The following is a 19,262-nucleotide window of genomic DNA, read 5'->3' as shown; positions in this document are numbered from 1 at the left end:
CAAAACTTAATAAGGTATCAGCCGCAAAGTTCAGCTCCTTTATGGTGAGGAGGCAAGAGGGGCAAATTACAGACTGAGTCAAAAGGACTGGATCACAGACATGGTCGACCCCTTAGGCTACTGCGGTTTTATGTGCGCCCTTCTGTGCTCATGTGAACCCTTATATACCAACAAAATGACTCCGTTTTCACTGAGAAGTGAAGGATTTCTCTCATGGGGACACGAGACTGGTGTCTGACAGTTCCTGGGTCTGTTGCTGGCTGTATTTACAACCACATTTAGCCACAGCCTCCCTGGATATGGTGTTTCCCGAAGTTACTGCCAGTCTCTATCAGTAAAATAAACACGGGAAGAAGGAGGAAAAGAGGTCTCTCTTGCTTTTGCTCAGGATCTGTGTGTCACTGCCATGACCTCTCCATGACTCCTTATGGATTGTGATTCGGGACAGCCTTGGCATTTCTCTCCAGTGTATTCCAAAGCCCCAAGCCAGAAACTACATTTGCCACCTCTGGTGACTGACCGAATCCACTTGTTTACCCTCTTGCGTGGGAAGGCAAGAGGGGCTTCGGGTTGCAGTGCCTGCTCTAGCTGTGGGGCTCTCTGGCCCCTGAGAATGGGTGGGCCGCAGGCCCTTGGTGTCCGTGGTTCTGTATGTGCATGATAGGAGGAAAGGATGGGGGAGCAAGTGGGGGAACGCCTCGGGAGGGACACTGCAGCAGATCCAGTGAGGAGAGGCCAAGCCTAGGCCTATTTGAGGTTAGAGAGAGGTTCCCGGTGCCTGGAGTGGGATGGGGAGCAGGCCAGGCTCCAGGGCCATCAGTGTGATAGGGAAGAGGCCCTGGATGGGGCCAGCAGGACCTGCCCCAGCACCCCCCTTGCTTTAGCCATCCCTGTCCTGGCCTGGGGTGCACCAGCTTCTGTCTCCTGCATTGGCATCCACTGCTGTGTCTTCCTCTCCCCACACCTCACCCCCCAATAACTGGCAGGAATAGGAGTGTGTGCCATTCTAACCATGGACAAATGTCCAGTTCAGTGGCATTTAGTACATTCACATTGTTGTGCAACCTTCCATGCCATCTATCCGTCTATCTCCAGAACCCTTCATTGTCCCCAACTGAAGCTCTGTCACCACCAAACACTGACTCCCCATTCCCCTCCCCCCACCCCTAGGAACCACCAGTCTCCTTTCTGTTTCTATGACCGTGATTGCTCTGGGGACCTCATATAAGTGGAACCATAGTATTTTTGTGTGACTGGCTTCTTTTACTGAGCATAGGGTCCTCAAGGTCATGGTGTAGCAGGTGTCTGAATCTCCTTCCTTCTTGAAGCTGAGTAACATCCCACCATATGCAAGACCACAGTTTTATCCGCCTATCTCTTGATAGACACCTGCACTGTTGCCCCTTTTAGGCTGTTGTGATTCATGCCACCATGGAGATTTGCATACAGTGTCCGTTTGAGTCCCACTTTCCTTTCTCTTGGGGGCAGATACCCCAAAGCAGAATTGCTGGATCATATGGCAATTCTGTGTTTGACTTTCTGAGGAACTGCCAAATTGATACCCTCAAGTGTCTTTTGATGGCCATGCCACAGGCTTCCCAGGCCATGTCAGCCCATGTCTCTGTTTGGTGGCGAAGTATGTCTTCATAGTGTATCATCATTGTGCATTGTACAGACCAACTTCTTCCCACCAGGCTGGACAAGCCAAGTCCTGGGGCCACCATCCACTTGGACTCTGCTGCCCACCAAGCCAATCCATGTGGCTGGGACCGATCAAAGACCCTGTGCTCCGTGCATTGTCTTAGGCACCCTTAATTTCATCACACATGCAGTGGCCTCTTGACATGTGGGGTAATGGGAAGCACCTGGTTTTGTTTGTGGGTTAAGCTCATCCCTGCAGTCACCGTTGCTCCCGGGTCCAATGGTTACGAAGGGGACTTTTGTAGCCGGGATAGTAGCCATCCTTGCCATAGAAAGTTGGCCTCTGAACAGCGTGGATTTGCACTGTGCCAGTCCACTTACATGCTGATTTTTTTTTTAATTTATTTTTAATTTTTATTTTCTTTTTAAGATTTTATTTATTTATTTGACAGATAGATTACAAGCAGACAAAGAGGCAGGCAGACAGAGGAAGGGAAGCAGGCTCCCCGTTGAGCAGAGAGCCCGACAGGTGGATGGATCCTAGGATCTTGGGATCACAACCCAAGCCAAAGGCAGAGGCTTTAACCCACTGAGCCACCCAGGTGCCCCCATGCCGATTTTTTAAAGTATGATACTATAAATGTATTTTTCTCTTCCTTATGATTCTTTTTTAAGATTTTTAATTTTTTCTGAGTAATTTCTACACCCAGTGTGGGGCTCGAACTTACAACCCTGAGATCAAGAGTCGAGGGTTCCACCGACTGAGCCAGCTAGGCCCCCCTTTTTGTGATTTTCTTAATAACATTTTATTTTTCTCTAGCTTACTTTATTGTAAAAATATGGCATGTAATACACATAATATATAAATTACACATGAATTAATTGTTTACATTATTCATAAGGTTTGAGATGAACAGTAGGCCAGTACCAGTTAAGTTTTAGTGGAGTCAAAAGTTATACATGGATTTTGGGGTGCCTGGGTGGCTTAGTTGGTTAAGCATCTGCCTTTGGCTCGGGTCCTAATCCCAGGGTCCTGGGATAGAGCCCCGTATTGGGCTCTGCTTAGTGTGGAGCCTGCTTCTCCCTCTCCCTCTGCTGCTCCCCCTGCTTGTGCTCCATCTCTCTCTCTCTCTCTCTCTCTCTCTCCCTCCCCCTACCAAATAAATAGATAAGAGCTTTAATTTAAAAAAAAAGTTATACATGGATTTTTGACTGTGCCAGAAGGGGGGTTGGTGCCCCAACCCCTCTGATCAGGGGTCAACTGTATAACTGTATATGTAAATAATTTAAACATCTCTGCCCTACAGAAAAGAATGAGACAGCCTCACCTTTGATGGCATGGGCAGTGTCACCCCCGGCTCTACCCTTGGCCGATGCTGATCTCACAGGCGTGTATTTTCTGGCTTCCCAGGAGTCCTGAAAGATGAGCCTCTCCCTGTCATCCCCTGCCTGGGCCTGGCCCAGCGATGGTAGCGCTTGGTCTATGGCCTGCCACTTTGCAGGTCTGCTGGTGAAAGGCATGGCTCCCAAAGCATCTCTCCTTCTCTTGGGCCTCATTTGATCATCATATCATCTGTTTCCCCACAAGAGAAAGCGTAGCCCACTAGAGCACGCGTCCTGTGGTCTGTTTTGCCCAGATTTAGCAATCCTAGTATATCATTGAGTGACACTCCCTGAGCGCAGGCAGGGAGGGAGGGAGCCAGCTCAGCCCCTGCCCAGGGAGTGAAATGAGCATGGCCACTTCCGCAGACCATCTCCAGGCCTGATGCTGAGCTCAGCCTTGGTATCATGGATCCCATGGCCTACACCTCCTGTCCCCCATGTTACCATCCCACTGCCCCTCGCTGTTGGGGATACCTGTCCCTCCAGGTGTGGCAGCCGTCCCTATGTCACATCCCACTGACCTGGTATGACTCCCCAGATGCCCTCGGGCCTCCCCATCTATCTTCTTGGTGCTGAACTGGCCCTGGTAAGGGGGTCTCCTTGGGTGTCACTCCCTGTAGGGGTTGCCCCTGCCCAGATGTGGGATTCTCCTGGGTGATCCCAGCTTCTGCCTCCCATGCCCTGGCACTTGGAACCTCCAATTTTTGGCGACGGTTACCCAGTGTTGAGTACTGTCTGGGTGCCTAATGTCGGTTCTGTTCGTTTTCAGTTTTGGTACTGATGCCTGCAGCACTGCAGTGAGGAGTGGAGCAGAGGAGAAATTATTTGAGCAGCTTAGGAGGTGCTGACTTAGAAATCTTCCCTGCTGGCTGCAGCTTTGCTCCGGGGTCCCAATGACCTTCCTCTGTAGAGGCAGCGGTCTTTCCCCAGGATTCCAGTTCTCCCCCTGTTTGCAAAGGGATACACGCTTTTTGGAAAAAAGTCATACCTTACAGGACATAACAAAGTAAAATGTGAGCTCCCGTAACCCCTGTGGTAGGCTCTCAAGATTCCTGCCCCCGCTGTACACATCAGTGTCATCCATTCCCCTGGTTGTGTGTGGGACTGTGGGGCTAAACGCGAAGGGATTTGGCCAGTGTGATGAAGGTCCATAATTGGCTGCCTCAGAGGTAGTCAAATGGGAGCAGTCCTGTGTTGGTCTGACGTAATCAGGGGACCCCCAGAAGTGCCAGGCCCCTCCTGAAGAGAGAAGCTGCTGTGCTTGGAGGGGCCCATGGCCAGGAACTGGGGGTGGCCTCCAGGCGTTGAGAGTGACCCCCGCGGAGGACGGGAATTCTGCAGCAACTTCAGGAACATGAGGAAGATGCTGAGCCTCAGCAATACCCTGCCAGTTGGCACCTTAGGGGCCGCTGAGCAGAGCACACGGCACATCCGGCCCGTGTTCCTGACCGCAGACTCAGATGAGAAGTAGGCCCCGCTCTGAGCTGCTGCATGCATATGCTATGTGTGTGGCCATTTGTGAGGCCCCAAAGAAAACCAGTACACTTCCTGTCAGGTAACACCATCGTGGTTGTAGAACCACCATCTTTATCAAAATGTCTGTCTGTTTGTTTATTTATTTTTAAGATTTTTATTTATTTATTTTTAAGATTTTTATTTATTTATTTGACAGAGAGAGAGAGAGAAAGCACACAAGCAGGGGGAGCACCAGGCAGAAGGACAGGGAGAAGTAGGCTCCCTGCTGAGCATGGAGCTGGATGTGGGGCTCAATCCCAGGAACCTGGGATCATGACCTGAGCTGAAGGCAGACACTTAACCAACTGAGCCACCCAGGTGCCCCAAAATGCCTATTTAGACTCATGAGCTGAGTCTCCTTGTTGACTCCAGTCTGGAGGGGCTGCTGGGCGAGCTGTCACATCCTTCTGGTGGCTTCCATGGGACTCCTCACTGCTGGTGACATTATGGGCCATGGCCCCGGGCACCTGCTACCTGGTGCTAAACTCTCCATGGAGGCCCACCCCCACCCCATAGTCACAGATTTACTCACCCAGATGGTGCTCAGGCCCATCCCAGATGGTGCACCGACTCACCTTCTAGAGAACACACAGCTTACCCCCGAGATGGTGCATAGACTCCACCATCCTGACTGCGCAGACTCCTACTCCCCAGGTGCTGCGCAGACTGTGCACCGCAGGTGGTGGGCAACACCACCCCGCCCCCCCCCCCGCCCGCCGTGGTACGCAGACCCTGCCCCACAGGTAGTGCACAAACTCCTCCCCACGGGTGCTGCGCAGGCTCACTCAGGTGGTGCACACCCAGTACCTCGAGACAATGCACAGACCCACCCCCAGTCGCAGGGTGAGGAATCCGCATCAGTGATGAGTCGTTGGTGGTTTCAGTTATTAGAACAAAGCTTTGGGTGACTTGCTGTCCTCAGAGCCCCTGGCTTGTGGGCATGGCCCCTGCCCCTGGGTGCTGTGGCACAGATGTCCTTTTGGGGTTGCAGCACCTAGAAGTGGTGAGTGAGGGAGTACTTTCTCTTACTTGGAGCCTTGATTTGAGTACTCAGGCCCACATGTTTCCCAATTAGATATGTAATGGAATCCCCATCAAACTACTAGCAATTCAGCGAAATAGTGACTCCTTTTTTTTTCTTTTTTTAAAGATTTTTATTTCTTTATTTGACAGAGCACAAGTAGGCAGGGCGGCAAACGGGGAGAGGAAGAAGCAGGCTCCCCACTGAGCAGGGAGCCCGATGTGGGGCTTGACCCCAGGACCCCAGGATCACACCTGAGCCGAAGGCAGCTGCTTAACCGACTGAGTCACTCAGGCGCCCCTAAATAGCAACTCTTGCGGCAGCAATAACCCAGCAGTTAATATTTCTAGTTATTAACAAATGCATGTCGCTGCTCCCTGTTTTAAAAATAGTAGGGAGTTGGAAATCTTAGGACAGAAGGTTCTGCTCAGTCAGCTTTTTTTCCCCTCTCCCCAATTTTTCCTTTTCTGGAGACTTACATAAGAATCAGGACCAGAAGCCAGTAGTACCGGTGTCAATTTGGGAAGCACCTCCCCAACCTCCCTGGGCCCACCCCCCCACCCGTTCAAGTGAGCAGAGGAGCAGGAATGCGTGTCTGAAGGAGAGCACTGTTTCCTGACCACATGGAATGACCTCCGCCCACAGGGGTTGGTGGGGTCCCCGGCCCATACAGGTAGCCCATGGAGCAGTACCCTCTGTGCCAGCGGGGGTGGATCCAGAATTGGATCACAGAAGAAAGGTACAAAGCAGATATGGTGGAAGATAGGGGTCAAGGCCCAGGGGCTTCTCCCTAAGGCTGCCTACCTCAACCTGGGGCTGGGGTCCGACAGGTGGAGCTGCAGAGGACTGTTCCGGAAATGGCTGGGGGTTTGTATCAGGGACAGCGACAACTCCCTGAGTGCCTGTCCCCAAGACCTGGAGCAGCCCAGAAGGCTGTGTCCTGGGGGATTGAGAGCTGCCACAGTTTGGATGGGTGTCCCGAAGGTGGTGACACTTCCAGGGCAGATCCGGAGGGTTTACTTGGCCTTACTGATGCCTGGGGCTGGGGCTGTGGGGAGGTACCCCCAGTCCTTGGCCTTACTGATGCCTGGGGCTAGGTGGGGAGGTACAGAGTTAGGGGGGCTGTTGCACACAGGATGAAAGACTTTTGTGGGCCTTGGCAGTGGGTGTGGGTGCCAGTTTCATGTTCAGTTTTATGAAGTTTGTTAACTCACATTTTACTGAAAGCAAGTGCTCATAAAAATCATTTTTTAAAAAAGATTTTGTTTATTTGAGAGAGAAAAGAGAGTGCATGCGTGAGCAGGGGGAGGGGCAGACAGAGAGGGACAAGTGGACTCTCTGAAGAGCAGAGAACCCCACGTGGGGCTTGATCCCAGGACGCTGAGATCATGAGCTGAGCTAAAGGTAGACACTTACCCGACTGAGCCACCCAGGTGCCCCTAAATGTTCTCACACATCTAAGAGTCAATACAGAAATTATTTTGGAAGACTCCTTGGGGTCTGACCACTGACTAGACTGACTTGGTTTCAGACCCATTGTGACCACAGGTGGCCAAGCCATAGCTCCTGGTCCCGTGTCCTCTGTGTACCTGCCCATGGTGCTCGGAGGATCCTTTGGCCATCACATCTTAGACCCAGAGAGGTCTCATGGACGTGCAGTCCCACTCAGTCACTGTGTTCTTATTTAAAATGGCAAAGCCACCTAGAAAATATGTTTTCTTATGTTAAAACTAAAGCTCTTTTGAAAACGTTGACATCTTTTCTACTTGCCAACAAAAACTTGTTGGATTCATAATGCAAACCACTAGAGAAACAGAAGTTCTTACCCTCTTCATTCCCTCAGACACCCCAAAACTCAGGAGAGCGGCCCCCAGAGAGTCTGTGCTCTGCTCCAACGCATACCCTGGCCCCTTCTGGTGGGGATGGTCACATTTCTAGGAAGTCACAGGCTCACGGTGGATGGCCTTGGGAAGGGACAGATGGACAGAAGGGGTACCTCTCTGCCACCAGGACACCTGGGACACGCTTGGTCTCAGCTGCTAAGGGCCCTCCCCTCTGCAGGTCCTACCACCCTTTTTGGGTGAGTGGGGTATGCAGGGCAGGATGGGATATGCGTCTTTGCCCAGCATCTCCTCTTTTCTTTGGCAGGGTCCTAGGGCACAGCCTTGGCTGAAGGCTCCCTAGGAAACCCACCTGCCTGGAGCCATCACTGACCTTTGTTTCCTGAGAGTTCATGTCCTCTTTAGGACTTGCCTTTGTTGCTATGGAGGCAGATTTTCTTTGTCAACAGGAGGAAAACATTAGCTTTTCTGTTTTCCCCAGAGACCTTTAGTCATGCTTTCTCTTTCAGGCTCATCTTGGCAGCCAACAGGGATGAATTTTACCACAGACCATCCAAGGTCGCTGACTTCTGGGGGAACAACAATGAAGTCCTCAGTGGTAAGTCTTTCCTCAGGGGGCAGCCACAGCATGGCAGGAAGTAGGAGGCCCCGAGTGCCTTTAACTGGTACTGTAAATGCAAAACAAATGAGTAGACACTGACTGGTCTCATGGGGGAGGCTCCCAGGTTGGGGTCTGGGACCAGCATTAGGTGACCAGCCCCTGGCGACCTGTTTTCGTGTGTTGTGGACCCCCAGAGAAGTAGCTGGAAAGAATTGGTTGGTTTATTTGGCTCCACCTTTTCGCGGTGGAGGTGTGGTCAGGTTCATATTCGGTCACCCCGTGAAGCGTCATTGTGTGGGGTGTGTGTGTGTACACGCGTGTGTGCGTGTACACCTGCACATGTTTCTGTTTACATGCCGGTGCACCTCGCTTCAGAGCTGGTCTGCATTTGGGGAGGAGAGGCTTGGTTGGAGCACACTCAGATGGGAGCTGCGTGAGGAGTTCCCACAGAGAGAGGCAGAAGTGGAGGTGACATCTGTATCCCCTGCCAGCTTAGCCCCATGGACAGAGAGCAGTTTCTGCCCATGGGGGTCTACTTGGAGGCACGTGGACAGGTGCTGGCCAGGCCAGGGTCCCTTTGCCTGTGAGCTGGGCATCAGGGAAGCACGAGCTGACAAGGGTACTCAGGGGCCCAGTGGGCTGAGTGGGTAGCCTCAGGGCCTGGGGACACCAGGTGTGCCCAGCTTTGCCTGCAATATCTAAGAGCTGAACTGAGGAACTTCCACAGAAGGCCTGTATAGACTGGTTGGGCGGTGGTGTGAGGGAAACACTGCCCAGGCTGGATCATCCTGGTGCCGTGTGGGAAGAGGACAGGAGTGGGGACACTGAGGCAGGGCAGTGTCGTGGACAGGAGGTCTGGCAGGGAAAGCTGCTGTGAGGCTATGAGGTGAGACCCCTTTTGGTGAGTGCAAGAGAAACAAGAGGCTAGGTCGCTCGGGTATGTCTTGGCCTCCTCAGAAGCTGTACAGGAGACTGTGGAAATATCTAGACATGAGGATAGAAATGGGGGGCAGGAGACCCCTGTTGTGTAAGCTTCAAGTACCTCAATATGGTAACCCCAGAGGGGCTGTGTATGTGGGGTCCTTGGCTGGACTAGCCATGGCTCTCCCAGAGGTTGAGGATCAGGCCTGCAGGGCTACATGAGGAGGGCTGAAGGGAGCCTGTGGGCCCGGCCAGTACGATGCCAACCATCCTGAGCTAGAGTAGAATGGAAGGGGGTCATGGGCATGGGGCAGGCTGTGTGTGTCGCTGCTGCAGGGCATTAATGGGAGACTGAAGTGGCGTTGGGGGTGGGGGAACTGGTCAGGGTGGGTGGGGGGAGGGCCTGATGGCATTTCCTGAGTATTTTTGTGGATGAGGACAAAGATGAAGGGTTAGCCTGTTGGGCTCCTTTGGCCATCCTGGCCACCTGCTTAGGCACTCCGGCCTGCACCCTACCCCCAAATCAGGACCAATTTGTAGTGATTTGGAGTTGGTCTCTGGCATGCTGCTACGGGGCTCCTGCCTGGTGGGAGGGTGGCCCGGCTTCACGACAGTGCTCGGTGGGCCCAGTGGCGCTGCACCAGTTGGGGCTGGAAGACACTAAGATCCATATCCTCCCACTATCCAGCATCACCAAATTGTGTGCAAAATTATAGGTCAGTGGTTCTCCAGATGTGATCTCTGAGCTACTAGCATCAGCAGTTCCTTGGGAACTTGTTAGAAGTTTGGAAAAATTGGGGTGTTATTTTTAAAAAATATTTTCCCTGTGTCCTGCTCTTTCTTCTCAATCTCTTTCTCTCTGCCTCTTCACACATGTATTAGTTTTCTTGAGGTTGTCCCACACTTTGATGATGCTCAATTCATTTTTTTTTAAAGATTTGATTTGTCAATTTTTTTAACTTAATTTTATTTTATTTTTTTCAGTGTTCCAAGATTCATTCCGATTTATCAGTTTTTTAGAGAGCATGCACATGCGTGTGCATGAATGGGGGGAGGGGCAGAGGAAGAGAGAATCTCAAGCAGATACACAGCTGAGCGCAGAGCCCGATCTAGGGCTCAATCTCACGACCCTGAGTTCATGACCTGAGCCAAAAGCAAGAGTCAGACACTTAACTGACTGAGCCAGCCAGGCACCCCTGATGATGTTCAATTCATTTTTTTTTTTAAAGATTTTATTTATTTATTTGACAGACAGAGATCACAAGCAGTCAGAGAGGCAGGCAGAGAGAGAGAGAGAGAGGAGAAAGAAGGCTCCCTGCAGAGCAGAGATCCTGATGTGGGGCTCGATCCCAGAACCCTGGGATCATGACCTGAGCAGAAGGCAGAGGCCTTAACCCACTGAGCCACCCAGGCACCCCTGTTCAATTCATTTTTAAAAACCTTCTTTTCTCTCTGTTTCATTTTAGGTCATTTTTACTGCCGTATCTTCATATTCACTAATCTTTTTTTCTGCAGTGTCTAATCTGCTTTTAAGCCCACCATGTATTTTTTTTTAATCTCACAATGTAGTTTTTATCTCTAGAAATTCAATTTTTCTCTTTTACATTTAAGTTCTTAACTGTTTTAGCATGCAGAATATAGTTTTATTAACTGAATATCCATGCCTGCAAAATCTGACGTCTGTTTCAGTTCTAGTTCAGTTTTAATAGATTGATTGAACTTTTAGTAAGCAGGGCTGTGGCTTTCTGCTTCTTTGCATGCTTGGTAATTTTTGGTTGGATGCCAAATGTTTATGGATTTTATCTTGTTGGGGACTGAATATTTTTGTTTATCTATAAATATTCCTGAGCTTTGTTTTGAGACACAGCTGAGATGCTCAGAAACAGTTTGATCCTTTCAGGTCTTGTTTTTAGGATTGGTTAAGTGGCTCTGAAGCCATGTCCAGTCTAAGGCTAATGATTCCCTACTCCTCAGGCAGATCCTTCCATCTTCCCTGCCTGTGCCCCCTGGATCTTGAGGTTTTCCAGGCTGACTTCTGGGAACAGGCACTCTTCCCAGCCCTGTGTGAGCACTGTCTCCTCTAATCTTTCTGAATGGTTCTTTCCCGGCCACAGTAGTTTCCTCACGCACATGTACCAGTCAGCTGTCTGGTTCTGTGCAGCTCTCTCCTCTCTGGTCCTCTGTCCCAGGAGCTCTGGCTGCCTTAATCTCCCCAGGCTCCCAGCCCTTCTCCTCTGCCAGGGAGTCCAGTGGACTCTGCCTGGGCCTCTTCCCTGTACAGTGTCTTGGAGACCCTCTCCAGTCTTGGGGTTCATCTAGTGTGTTTCTTATCTCAGAGATCTCTGTCCTTTGTTTTTAGATGTCTGGTGTCTTGAAACCCACTGTTTCATGTATTTTATTTTTTGGTGGTTTTAGGTAGGAGAGTAAATCTGGTCCCTGTTGATTAGCTGGATGTGGAATTCTTATTTACTTTTCAGCATTTGATTTGTAGGAGTTTTTTATGCATTCTGGATTGGTATGTTGGATAAATGTATTGCCTACTCATTTTCTTAATGACATCTTCTGGTAAGCAGAATATTTTCTTTTAGTGAAGTGTGGTTTACTCTTTGATGGTTTATTCTGTTTGTGTCTTTGCCTTCCCTAAGGCCTTAAAGATATTTTCCTCTTTTTGCTTCTAGAAGCCTTTTGATTTGGGGTTTTGTGTTTAGGTCTGATTTATCTTATGTTTTTGTACTTGGCGTGAGGTAGGGGTTGAGGCTCATATCTTACCCCCCACATCGATCCCAGTTCTTCTGGCCTTATTTATTGAATAGATACTCTTTTGTCTATTGCATTGCTATGGCAACTTGGTTGAAAATCAGTTGAACCCATGTATGTGGATCTATTTTGGACTTCTTTGTATCCCATCGATCTGTTCATCAGTGCTGATACCAACTCACACTGTCTGGATTACTGCAGCTTTTTTCAACAAGTTTTTGAAATCAGGTGGTGTTAAGTCCTCCAGCTTTGTTCTATTTCAGGACTCCTTTGGCTCCTGGCTCTTTTGTGTGTGCATAGCGATTTTAGAGTCATCTTGTGAATTTCTATAAAACAGAAAGCTTCCTGGGATTTGGATTTGGATTGTTGACTCTTCTGGCCGTTTGGGGAGGACTGTCATCTTAACAATATTGACTCTTCGGTTAAGGAACAGGGCCCTTCTATCTCTCTTTTAATCATAGCTTCGTGACTTCTCTTAGTGCTACTCTGGTTTTCAGTCTAAAGGCATTACATATTTTTCCTTAAATGTTTTCTTATGTTTTGTTTTGTTTAATACTATTGTAAACGGTATTTTTAAATTTTTATTTTCTGATTCTTGCCTCTATTTACTTACCAGTTCTAGGAGATTTTTTTAAAATTAATTTTTGGGGTGTCTGGGTGGCTTAGTAAGTTAAGTGGCTGCCTTCGGCTCAGGTCATGATCCCAGGGTCCTGGGATCGAGCCACACATTGGGTTCCCTGCTCTGCAGGGAGTCTGCTTCTCCTCCCTCTGCCTGCTACTCTGCCTACTTGTGCTATCTGTCAAATAAATAAAATCTTTAAAAAAAAATAAAATCAATTAATTTTTTAAAGTAATTTCTGTATCCAACATGGGCTCAAACTTAGGACCTTGAGATCAGAAGTCCCATGCTCTTCTGACTGAGCCAGTCCAGGCCCCCATGAGATTTTTTTTTGGAGGAGTAGATTCCTTTTGGATTTTCTTCACCTGTAATCCTGTCTACAAATAAAGACAGTTAACTTCTTTCTTTCTGATCTTTCCATCTTTTATTTCTTTTATAGTTACAATTTATTATTATTATTATAAAAATGATTTTGCTGCTTTTGCCGCAGTCTTCAACTGAAATGATCCTCTAATCTAGGAAGACACTTTCCTGTGGCTTTAAGGGCCACCAACCCAGTGGTGAGGCCCCATGGAGGACTAATCATGGCCCAGGCCTATGGGGTGGAAATGAGACAAATAGGTGGGTCTAGATGTGCTCTGGCCTCCTAGCAAAGCACCCACCTTAGGGCCTATGTGTCCTGCTGTGTCCTGCCTGATCCAGGATGTGGGCTTGGGCCTGGTGCCTTTGCTAGGATGTGGCTGCCACTGTGCTCCCAGCACAGTGTTGATCCAATGTTGAGCCAAGTTTCAGGATGCATTCCACACATGCCAGGCTCCACTGCAAGCTTTTAGGGACTCCCATGGGCATCAGATGTCATCTTGGGGGCAGGGTCTCTCTCACATGCCCTGTGGCATGTGCCTTGCCCTGAGTAGTTCAAGGCCCTGTTCCTTAGCCCAGGCTGCTGGGCTGAGCCTCTGTCTCCCCAGGACACAGGGACAGGGCAGTAGGTGCTACTGGTGGTGACACTACCATCTGTCGCAGGGCTTGACATGGAAGAAGGCAAGGAAGGAGGCACGTGGCTGGGCATCAGCACACGGGGGAAGCTGGCTGCACTCACCAACTACCTGCAGCCACGGCAGGACCGGGATGCCCGGGGCCGAGGTACCGTGGGACCCTGGTTCCGGGGTTGGGGGGTGGGGAGGGCGGGCTTTCCTCCGGCACATGTGGTCCAGGAGGAGGAGGAAGGGGAAGCAGGGTGTTTCTGGCTCTGGGTCCCACTGGCTAGCATCACTGTGGGAATCCCTGCTCTGCCTGGCCCACAGAGCCCCTGCTGGCACAGACATGGTCGGCCCCTCTCAGGAAACACTCTCCACATTTGTGCCCCAGGCCAGAGTGTCACTTCTGGCTCTTGTCATCCCCCCACCACACACACACACCTGTCAGATGTTTGCAGAGCAGTACCCCTAGGAAGACAGCTCTGCGGACACACGTTGTCCCCATTGAAGGTTTTTTCCTCTCATGCTGCACTTCCATTTTGGGCATAAAGGCAGAAAAATAAATAAATAAATAAATAAACCCCAACAAAAACCGAGTTCTGGATGCAGACCTCCTTAGTTGCCAGGTCAGTGAGGTATGGCTGGTGTGGGGGGTTAAATTTAGCCTGTACTGGCCCCACATCAGTCTCCCCAGGATGAGGGACTCCACTCTGCCACCTCGGCCATGTGTGTCTGTCCCCTACCCACAGGTGAACTTGTGACCCACTTTCTGACTACAGACATGGACAGCTTGTCCTACTTGAAGAAGGTCTCTGCGGAGGGCCACCTGTACAACGGCTTTAATCTCATAGCAGCTGACCTGAGGTGGGTCTGCTCGGAGGGAGATGGCAGCCCACTGGCCACTGCCACGGAGCAGAGCTGTGGGCTTGGCAGGAAGTGGGGTTCCCACCCTGCCACCCAGGTTGTGGCAGCCTCTCCAGGGACATCGCACCTGGTGGGCATGGTTAAGCTTCCCAGGGCTGGCTGACTATTGTGGGGATGCAGGAAGTGGAATCTGGGCTCCTGGTGGCAGCGAGATGGTCACCAGCTCCTGCACGTGAGCTGTGGCGTGACTGCAGCGGGCCTCTCTGGTCCCGGGGGCACCCCTGGCCCACAACGGCCCCTTGCCCCTAAGGTCTCCTCCCAGGCCCGTGGCTCAGAAGTGCCCTGTTCTGGAGCTGCCCCTCACTTGCCCTGTTCTCTGGTGCGCAGAGGGACCCCAGGCTGGAGAAGGAAGGTCCCTAGCAGCCTGGCTTCCCAGCAGTGCTGGCGGTCAGGTGCTGCTGAGCTCTGGGGCTACTTTAGAGCAGTGTGTCTGAGCATGTGGCGTGGCTCATCTCATGTTCTGCAAGGGGCTCAGTGGGCAGCACCAGGGCCTCCCTGGTGTTGTCAAAAGGGGCGGGCGCCTGGGTGGCTGAGTTGGTTGAGTGACTGCCTTCAGCTCAGGTCATGATCCTGGAGTCCCGGGATCGAGTCCCGCATCGGGCTCCCGGCTCTGCAGGGAGTCTGCTTCTCTCTCTGACCTTCTCCTCGCTCATACTCACTGTCTCTCTCTCTCAAATAAATAAATAAAATATTAAAAAAAAATAAAAAGGGGGCGCCAGAGCTGTCCCAGCTGCCCATGGGCCCCGTCGCCAGAGGACACGGAAGCTGTGCTATACAGTCATTTGGGGAAGTTTTCCCCTCCCTGGAGTCAGGAGGATAGGCAAGGAGCAGAGCCAGGAGGAAGGGGCCCCAAGAGGCCTGGAGCCTCAGGGTTGCTGGCACTGGCTGAGAGTCAGGAGTGGGGTGGCTGGAACCTGGTAGGGACCTGTGGCCAGTGGGGCGTTGCCAGGCCCCGTGAGGTATACAGGGGTACAGTATTAGCAAGCAGTAAGCTGCATGGCCATGTGGGGGTGGATGCTGGGCCCTTCCCGTGCAGCACCTGGCACATAGTTACTGCTGCCCCATGTGCAACTGCTACGGCCAAGCTACCGACGGGCTGCCGATGTGGCTAAGACCCTGCTATTATGCGATGGGGCTGGGGTCCAGCAGCCCCTGGAGACAGTAGCCCCAATCTACTGACGAAGTTCTAGAACATATGTGAGCTTCAGTGGGGTAAGGTCTGGAGCCGATGACCAAGAAAGAATTCTTGAGGCATCTTTGGTGCAGAATCGTGGTTTATTAAAACACGGGGACAGGACCCATGGGCAGGAAGAGCTGCTACCCGCCGGGGTTGTGAGGGGTGGCAGGTTGTGTACCATGGAGTTGGGGGCAGGTAAGGAAAAGGAAGGTTTCAATGGAACTTTCATATGGTAAAGAGGACCTACAAGATACCTGATACCAGAGGCCTTGCCATTGCCAAGGTCATTTTGTCCTCTAGCAAGGTATGAACATTAAGTTGGGTGGGAGATTCCCAAAGAATGTCACATATGCCCCACATAGGAGTGGGGGTGGGGGAAAGTTGGAGGGTGTCAGCTTTTGCTTTGTCCTCAGCCAGCCTTCTGTTCTCTCATCACTATCAAGCGGGGACTGGATTGGGGACACTGTTGACAGTCTTGATGCATAAGGCAGATCACAGCAGGTGGGAGAGTGGCAATGCTGTAGCCGCAAAGGGTGGCCAAGGTGGAGAGGCCCTGGCGGGATGTCCTCGCCTTGGGTGCCCCACGGCCCATGTGCATTTCCCAAGCAGGGTGTACAGAGTGGCTGGTGGATTCAGGCATTGGGTGGGAACAGGGCAGGGCAGCCAGGGTGGTCTGTGCTCCGTCCCACACTTGACAGATGTGGCCTGGGAACTGCAGGGGTTTTGTGACTTTGTCCTTTAGTGAAGTGAGCATCCATTGTCCTGCCCTCCTGCCCTCCTGCCCTCCCCTTGTGCACCCCCACTGCCAATGCCCAGAGGTCAGTGAAGGTGGTCAGCTTCCATCCCGGGAGGTGGTCAGTACGGCGCAGAGGGCCCATGACCAGACATGTGGCCTGAGCCCACCTCCTTCCTCAAGAGCCCCAGGCCAACTGTGCCTAGAGTGTCCATTGCATGTGACCCACTCAGCCCCACTCTTGCTGCATGTATCGACACACTGATGTGGAGGCCGCAGTGGCCATGGGAGGAGGTGGGTGCTGGCATGGGCACTTGCTGGCCCTGGCCCTCTCAATCTCACCATGGACAGCTCCCAGAGGGGAACTTCCATGCCTTTCTTGCCCCACCTCCATGCTGGGACCATCTTACTTGTCATTCTCTGTGCATCTGACCTGGTCTGGAAGACCAGTAGCCCAGCAGGACTCAGTGCTCACCAACCATGTCAAGTGGCTGGGTGATGAGGGCCCTGTGCTCTGAGTGGACACCTGCATGGGCAGGCAGCTCCCACAGGTGGGCTTGGGCCCCTTGGTGCCTGAACAGCTCTCCTGCCTCCTGGGGCCACAGGGTCAGAGCCTGCCTCCCTAGACACATCCCTCAAGGATAGGTGGTGGCCAGGGCAACTGAGGAAGTTGGCCGTCAACAAGCAACCCCAGTGGTAGGTGCCAGAAAGAAGTCAGGATCAAGGAGAAGAGCTCCTCATCGCAGTCATGGCCAGTCCCTGACCAAGCACAGCAGGAGTTGATGTCTAATCCATGGGTCTTCATGCTTTCTAGCTTTTTGCCTATAAAAATTTCTGAAGTCTTGGGGCATCTGGTTGACTCAGTGGGTTAAGCCTCTGCCTTCAGCTCAGGTCATGATCTCAGGGTCCTGAGATCAAGCCCCAAGTCAGGCTCTCTGTTCAGTGGGGAGCCTGCTTCCCCCTCTCTCTCTGACTGCCTCTCTGCCTACCTCTGATCTCTCTCTCTGTCAAATAAGTAAATAAAATTAAAAAAAAATTTTTTTTTAAGTCTTAGCTAGATAGCTTAAGAAATGAGCCAGGGTCTGTGGGGAGGAAGAACAGGAGCAGAATGTGAAGCCACCTGCGGCCAGGTTGGGAGCAGTGGGAGGGACTCCCTGGCTGCCCCTCCCAGCCCTCTCTTTGCAACGGGTCAGCTTGGAGGCTTAGGTCCGGATGTGGCATTCTCTGCACCTGCAGGCGGGAAGGTGGCTCACAGGCCAGGAAGAGACCTTCTCTAGTTTGCAGAGAAGGCAGTTTCAAGGAAGATTTACTATGGTATTTACGAGTGGGAACATTTCCAGCTCCCAGCCATTTGAAGTATTTTTAAATGCACACTCAGCACATAAAAGTAGGCAAATGGGATCTTTGGTGCTTTGTTCAGAAGCCTCTGTTGCCCTGGGGCATCCCACTGTGTCTGGAGGTGTATGGGGATGGGCTTTGGGGGTGGGAGTGGTGTCTGCAGGCACAGTGAGGTCATTGCTAGGGGTCTCAGATCTTAGCTGTGAGGCCTCTGGGAGGCTGGAGCCCTGACTAACTCCTGTCCTGACCCTGTGCTGGGGATGGTGATAAAGTCTTAGAATATAAGTGAGGTTCGGTGGGGTGCGGTCCGGAGCTGATGACCAAGAAAGAGTTCTTGAGACATCTTTGGTGCAAAATGGTGGTTTATTAAAGCACAGGACAGGACCCATGGGTAGGAAGAGCTGCTGTCCTGGGGTTGTGAAGGGTGGCAGGTTATGTACCATGGGGGCGGGGGAAGGAAAAGGGAGGTTTCAATAGAACTTTCTTTTTTTTTTTAAAGGTATTTTTTTTTTTTAAGATTTTATTTATTTATTTGACAGAGAGAGATCACAAGTAGGCAGAGAGGCAGACAGAGAGAGAGAGGAGGAAGCAGGCTCCCTGCTGAGCAGAGAGCCTGATGCGGGACTCGATCCCAGGACCCTGAGATCATGACCTGAGCCGAAGGCAGCGGCTTAACCCACTGAGCCACCCAGGCGCCCTTAATAGAACTTTCATATGCTAAAGAGGACCTACAAGATACCAGAGACCTGTGGCCTTGCCATTGTCAAGGTCATTTTTCCCTCTAGCAGGTTATTAACATTAAGATAGGTGGGAGAGGGGCACCTGGGTGGCTCAGTGGGTTAAAGCCTCTGCTTTCAGCTCAGGTCATGGTCCCAGGGTCATGGTCCCAGGGTCATGGTCCCAGGGTCCTGGGATCGAGCCCTACATCGGGCTCTCTGCTCCGCAGGGAGCCTGCTTCCTCCTCTCTCTCTGCCTGCCTCTCTGCCTGCTTGTGATCTCTGTCTATCAAATAAATAAATAAAATCTTTAAAAAAAAAAAAAAAAGATAGGTGGGAGATTCCTCAAGAATGTCACATGTCCCACCCAGGAGTGGGGGTGGGGAAGGTTGGAGGGTGTCAGCTTTTGCTTTGTCCTTAGCCAGCCTTTTATTCCCTCATCAATGGGACCATGGAGATCACCAGGCAGTGAGAGATTTGGCACCCTGTGACTTCCATCTGACCTTCTCTGTCCTCCTATCCACAGCACAGAGAAGGGAGATGTCATTTGCTACTACGGAAACCGGGGGGAGCCCGAGCCAGTCGTCCTGGCACCAGGTAAGCCTACTCTGGCGGGCGGTGACAAGGTTGGGGCTGCTTCTGTGGTGACACTTCTGTACTTTTGAGAACCGGAGGCCCGGTCACATTTCTCTCCAGGGATTATGCTCCTTGGCCTTTGGTGTGCCTTATGCCCCCATAGTGGCCCATGGCCTACACTTGGTCCACATATCAGGGCACCCACAGCAGGGCTACCTTCCCCTAGCCCGAAGCCAGTTACTGCCCAGAGAGACCTGAAAACTGACAGTGTTTACAAAAGGACACAGAGGTCTCTTCTACCCCCAGTTCTATGCGTTGGCCCAGAGGCCTCTGTGGAAGTATCTGGAAACCGCCCCTGTGATGCCCTCTCGCAGTTCTCAGTATTTGAGATCCTGTGACTGGAGATGCTTCTTTTCTGCTAAAGGGAGGAAATAAGGGACACAGAGGGGGAAGGTGGAAGGGAGGGAGTGAGCCTGTTTCAAGTATGTCAGGTTGTTTCCCTGAGCTTGACCCTGCCTGAGC

General features: G+C 51.5%; 1 protein-coding gene across 6 annotated transcripts in view; it reads left to right on the top strand.

The window, feature by feature from the left end:
- TANGO2 (transport and golgi organization 2 homolog) overlaps window positions 1-19,262 on the top strand; it is a 41,015-nt gene that overhangs the window by 13,847 nt on the left and 7,906 nt on the right. For 5 of the 6 annotated variants that reach the window (XM_032311324.1, XM_032311323.1, XM_032311322.1 and 2 more), the window contains exons 3-6: window positions 7,911-7,999; window positions 13,323-13,442; window positions 14,026-14,140; window positions 18,691-18,761. In XM_032311324.1, the coding sequence (XP_032167215.1) occupies window positions 7,911-7,999; window positions 13,323-13,442; window positions 14,026-14,140; window positions 18,691-18,761 (395 nt within the window). The remainder of the gene's footprint in view (window positions 1-7,910; window positions 8,000-13,322; window positions 13,443-14,025; window positions 14,141-18,690; window positions 18,762-19,262) is intronic. The other variant, XM_032311327.1, reaches the window with a different exon arrangement.

This window comes from Mustela erminea, chromosome 13 (genome assembly GCF_009829155.1).
Source record: "Mustela erminea isolate mMusErm1 chromosome 13, mMusErm1.Pri, whole genome shotgun sequence".
In the NCBI taxonomy this organism is placed as follows: Eukaryota; Metazoa; Chordata; class Mammalia; order Carnivora; family Mustelidae; genus Mustela; species Mustela erminea.
The sequence above is the reverse complement of the archived record's forward strand: the minus strand, read 5'-3'. Positions and strand labels throughout refer to the sequence as shown.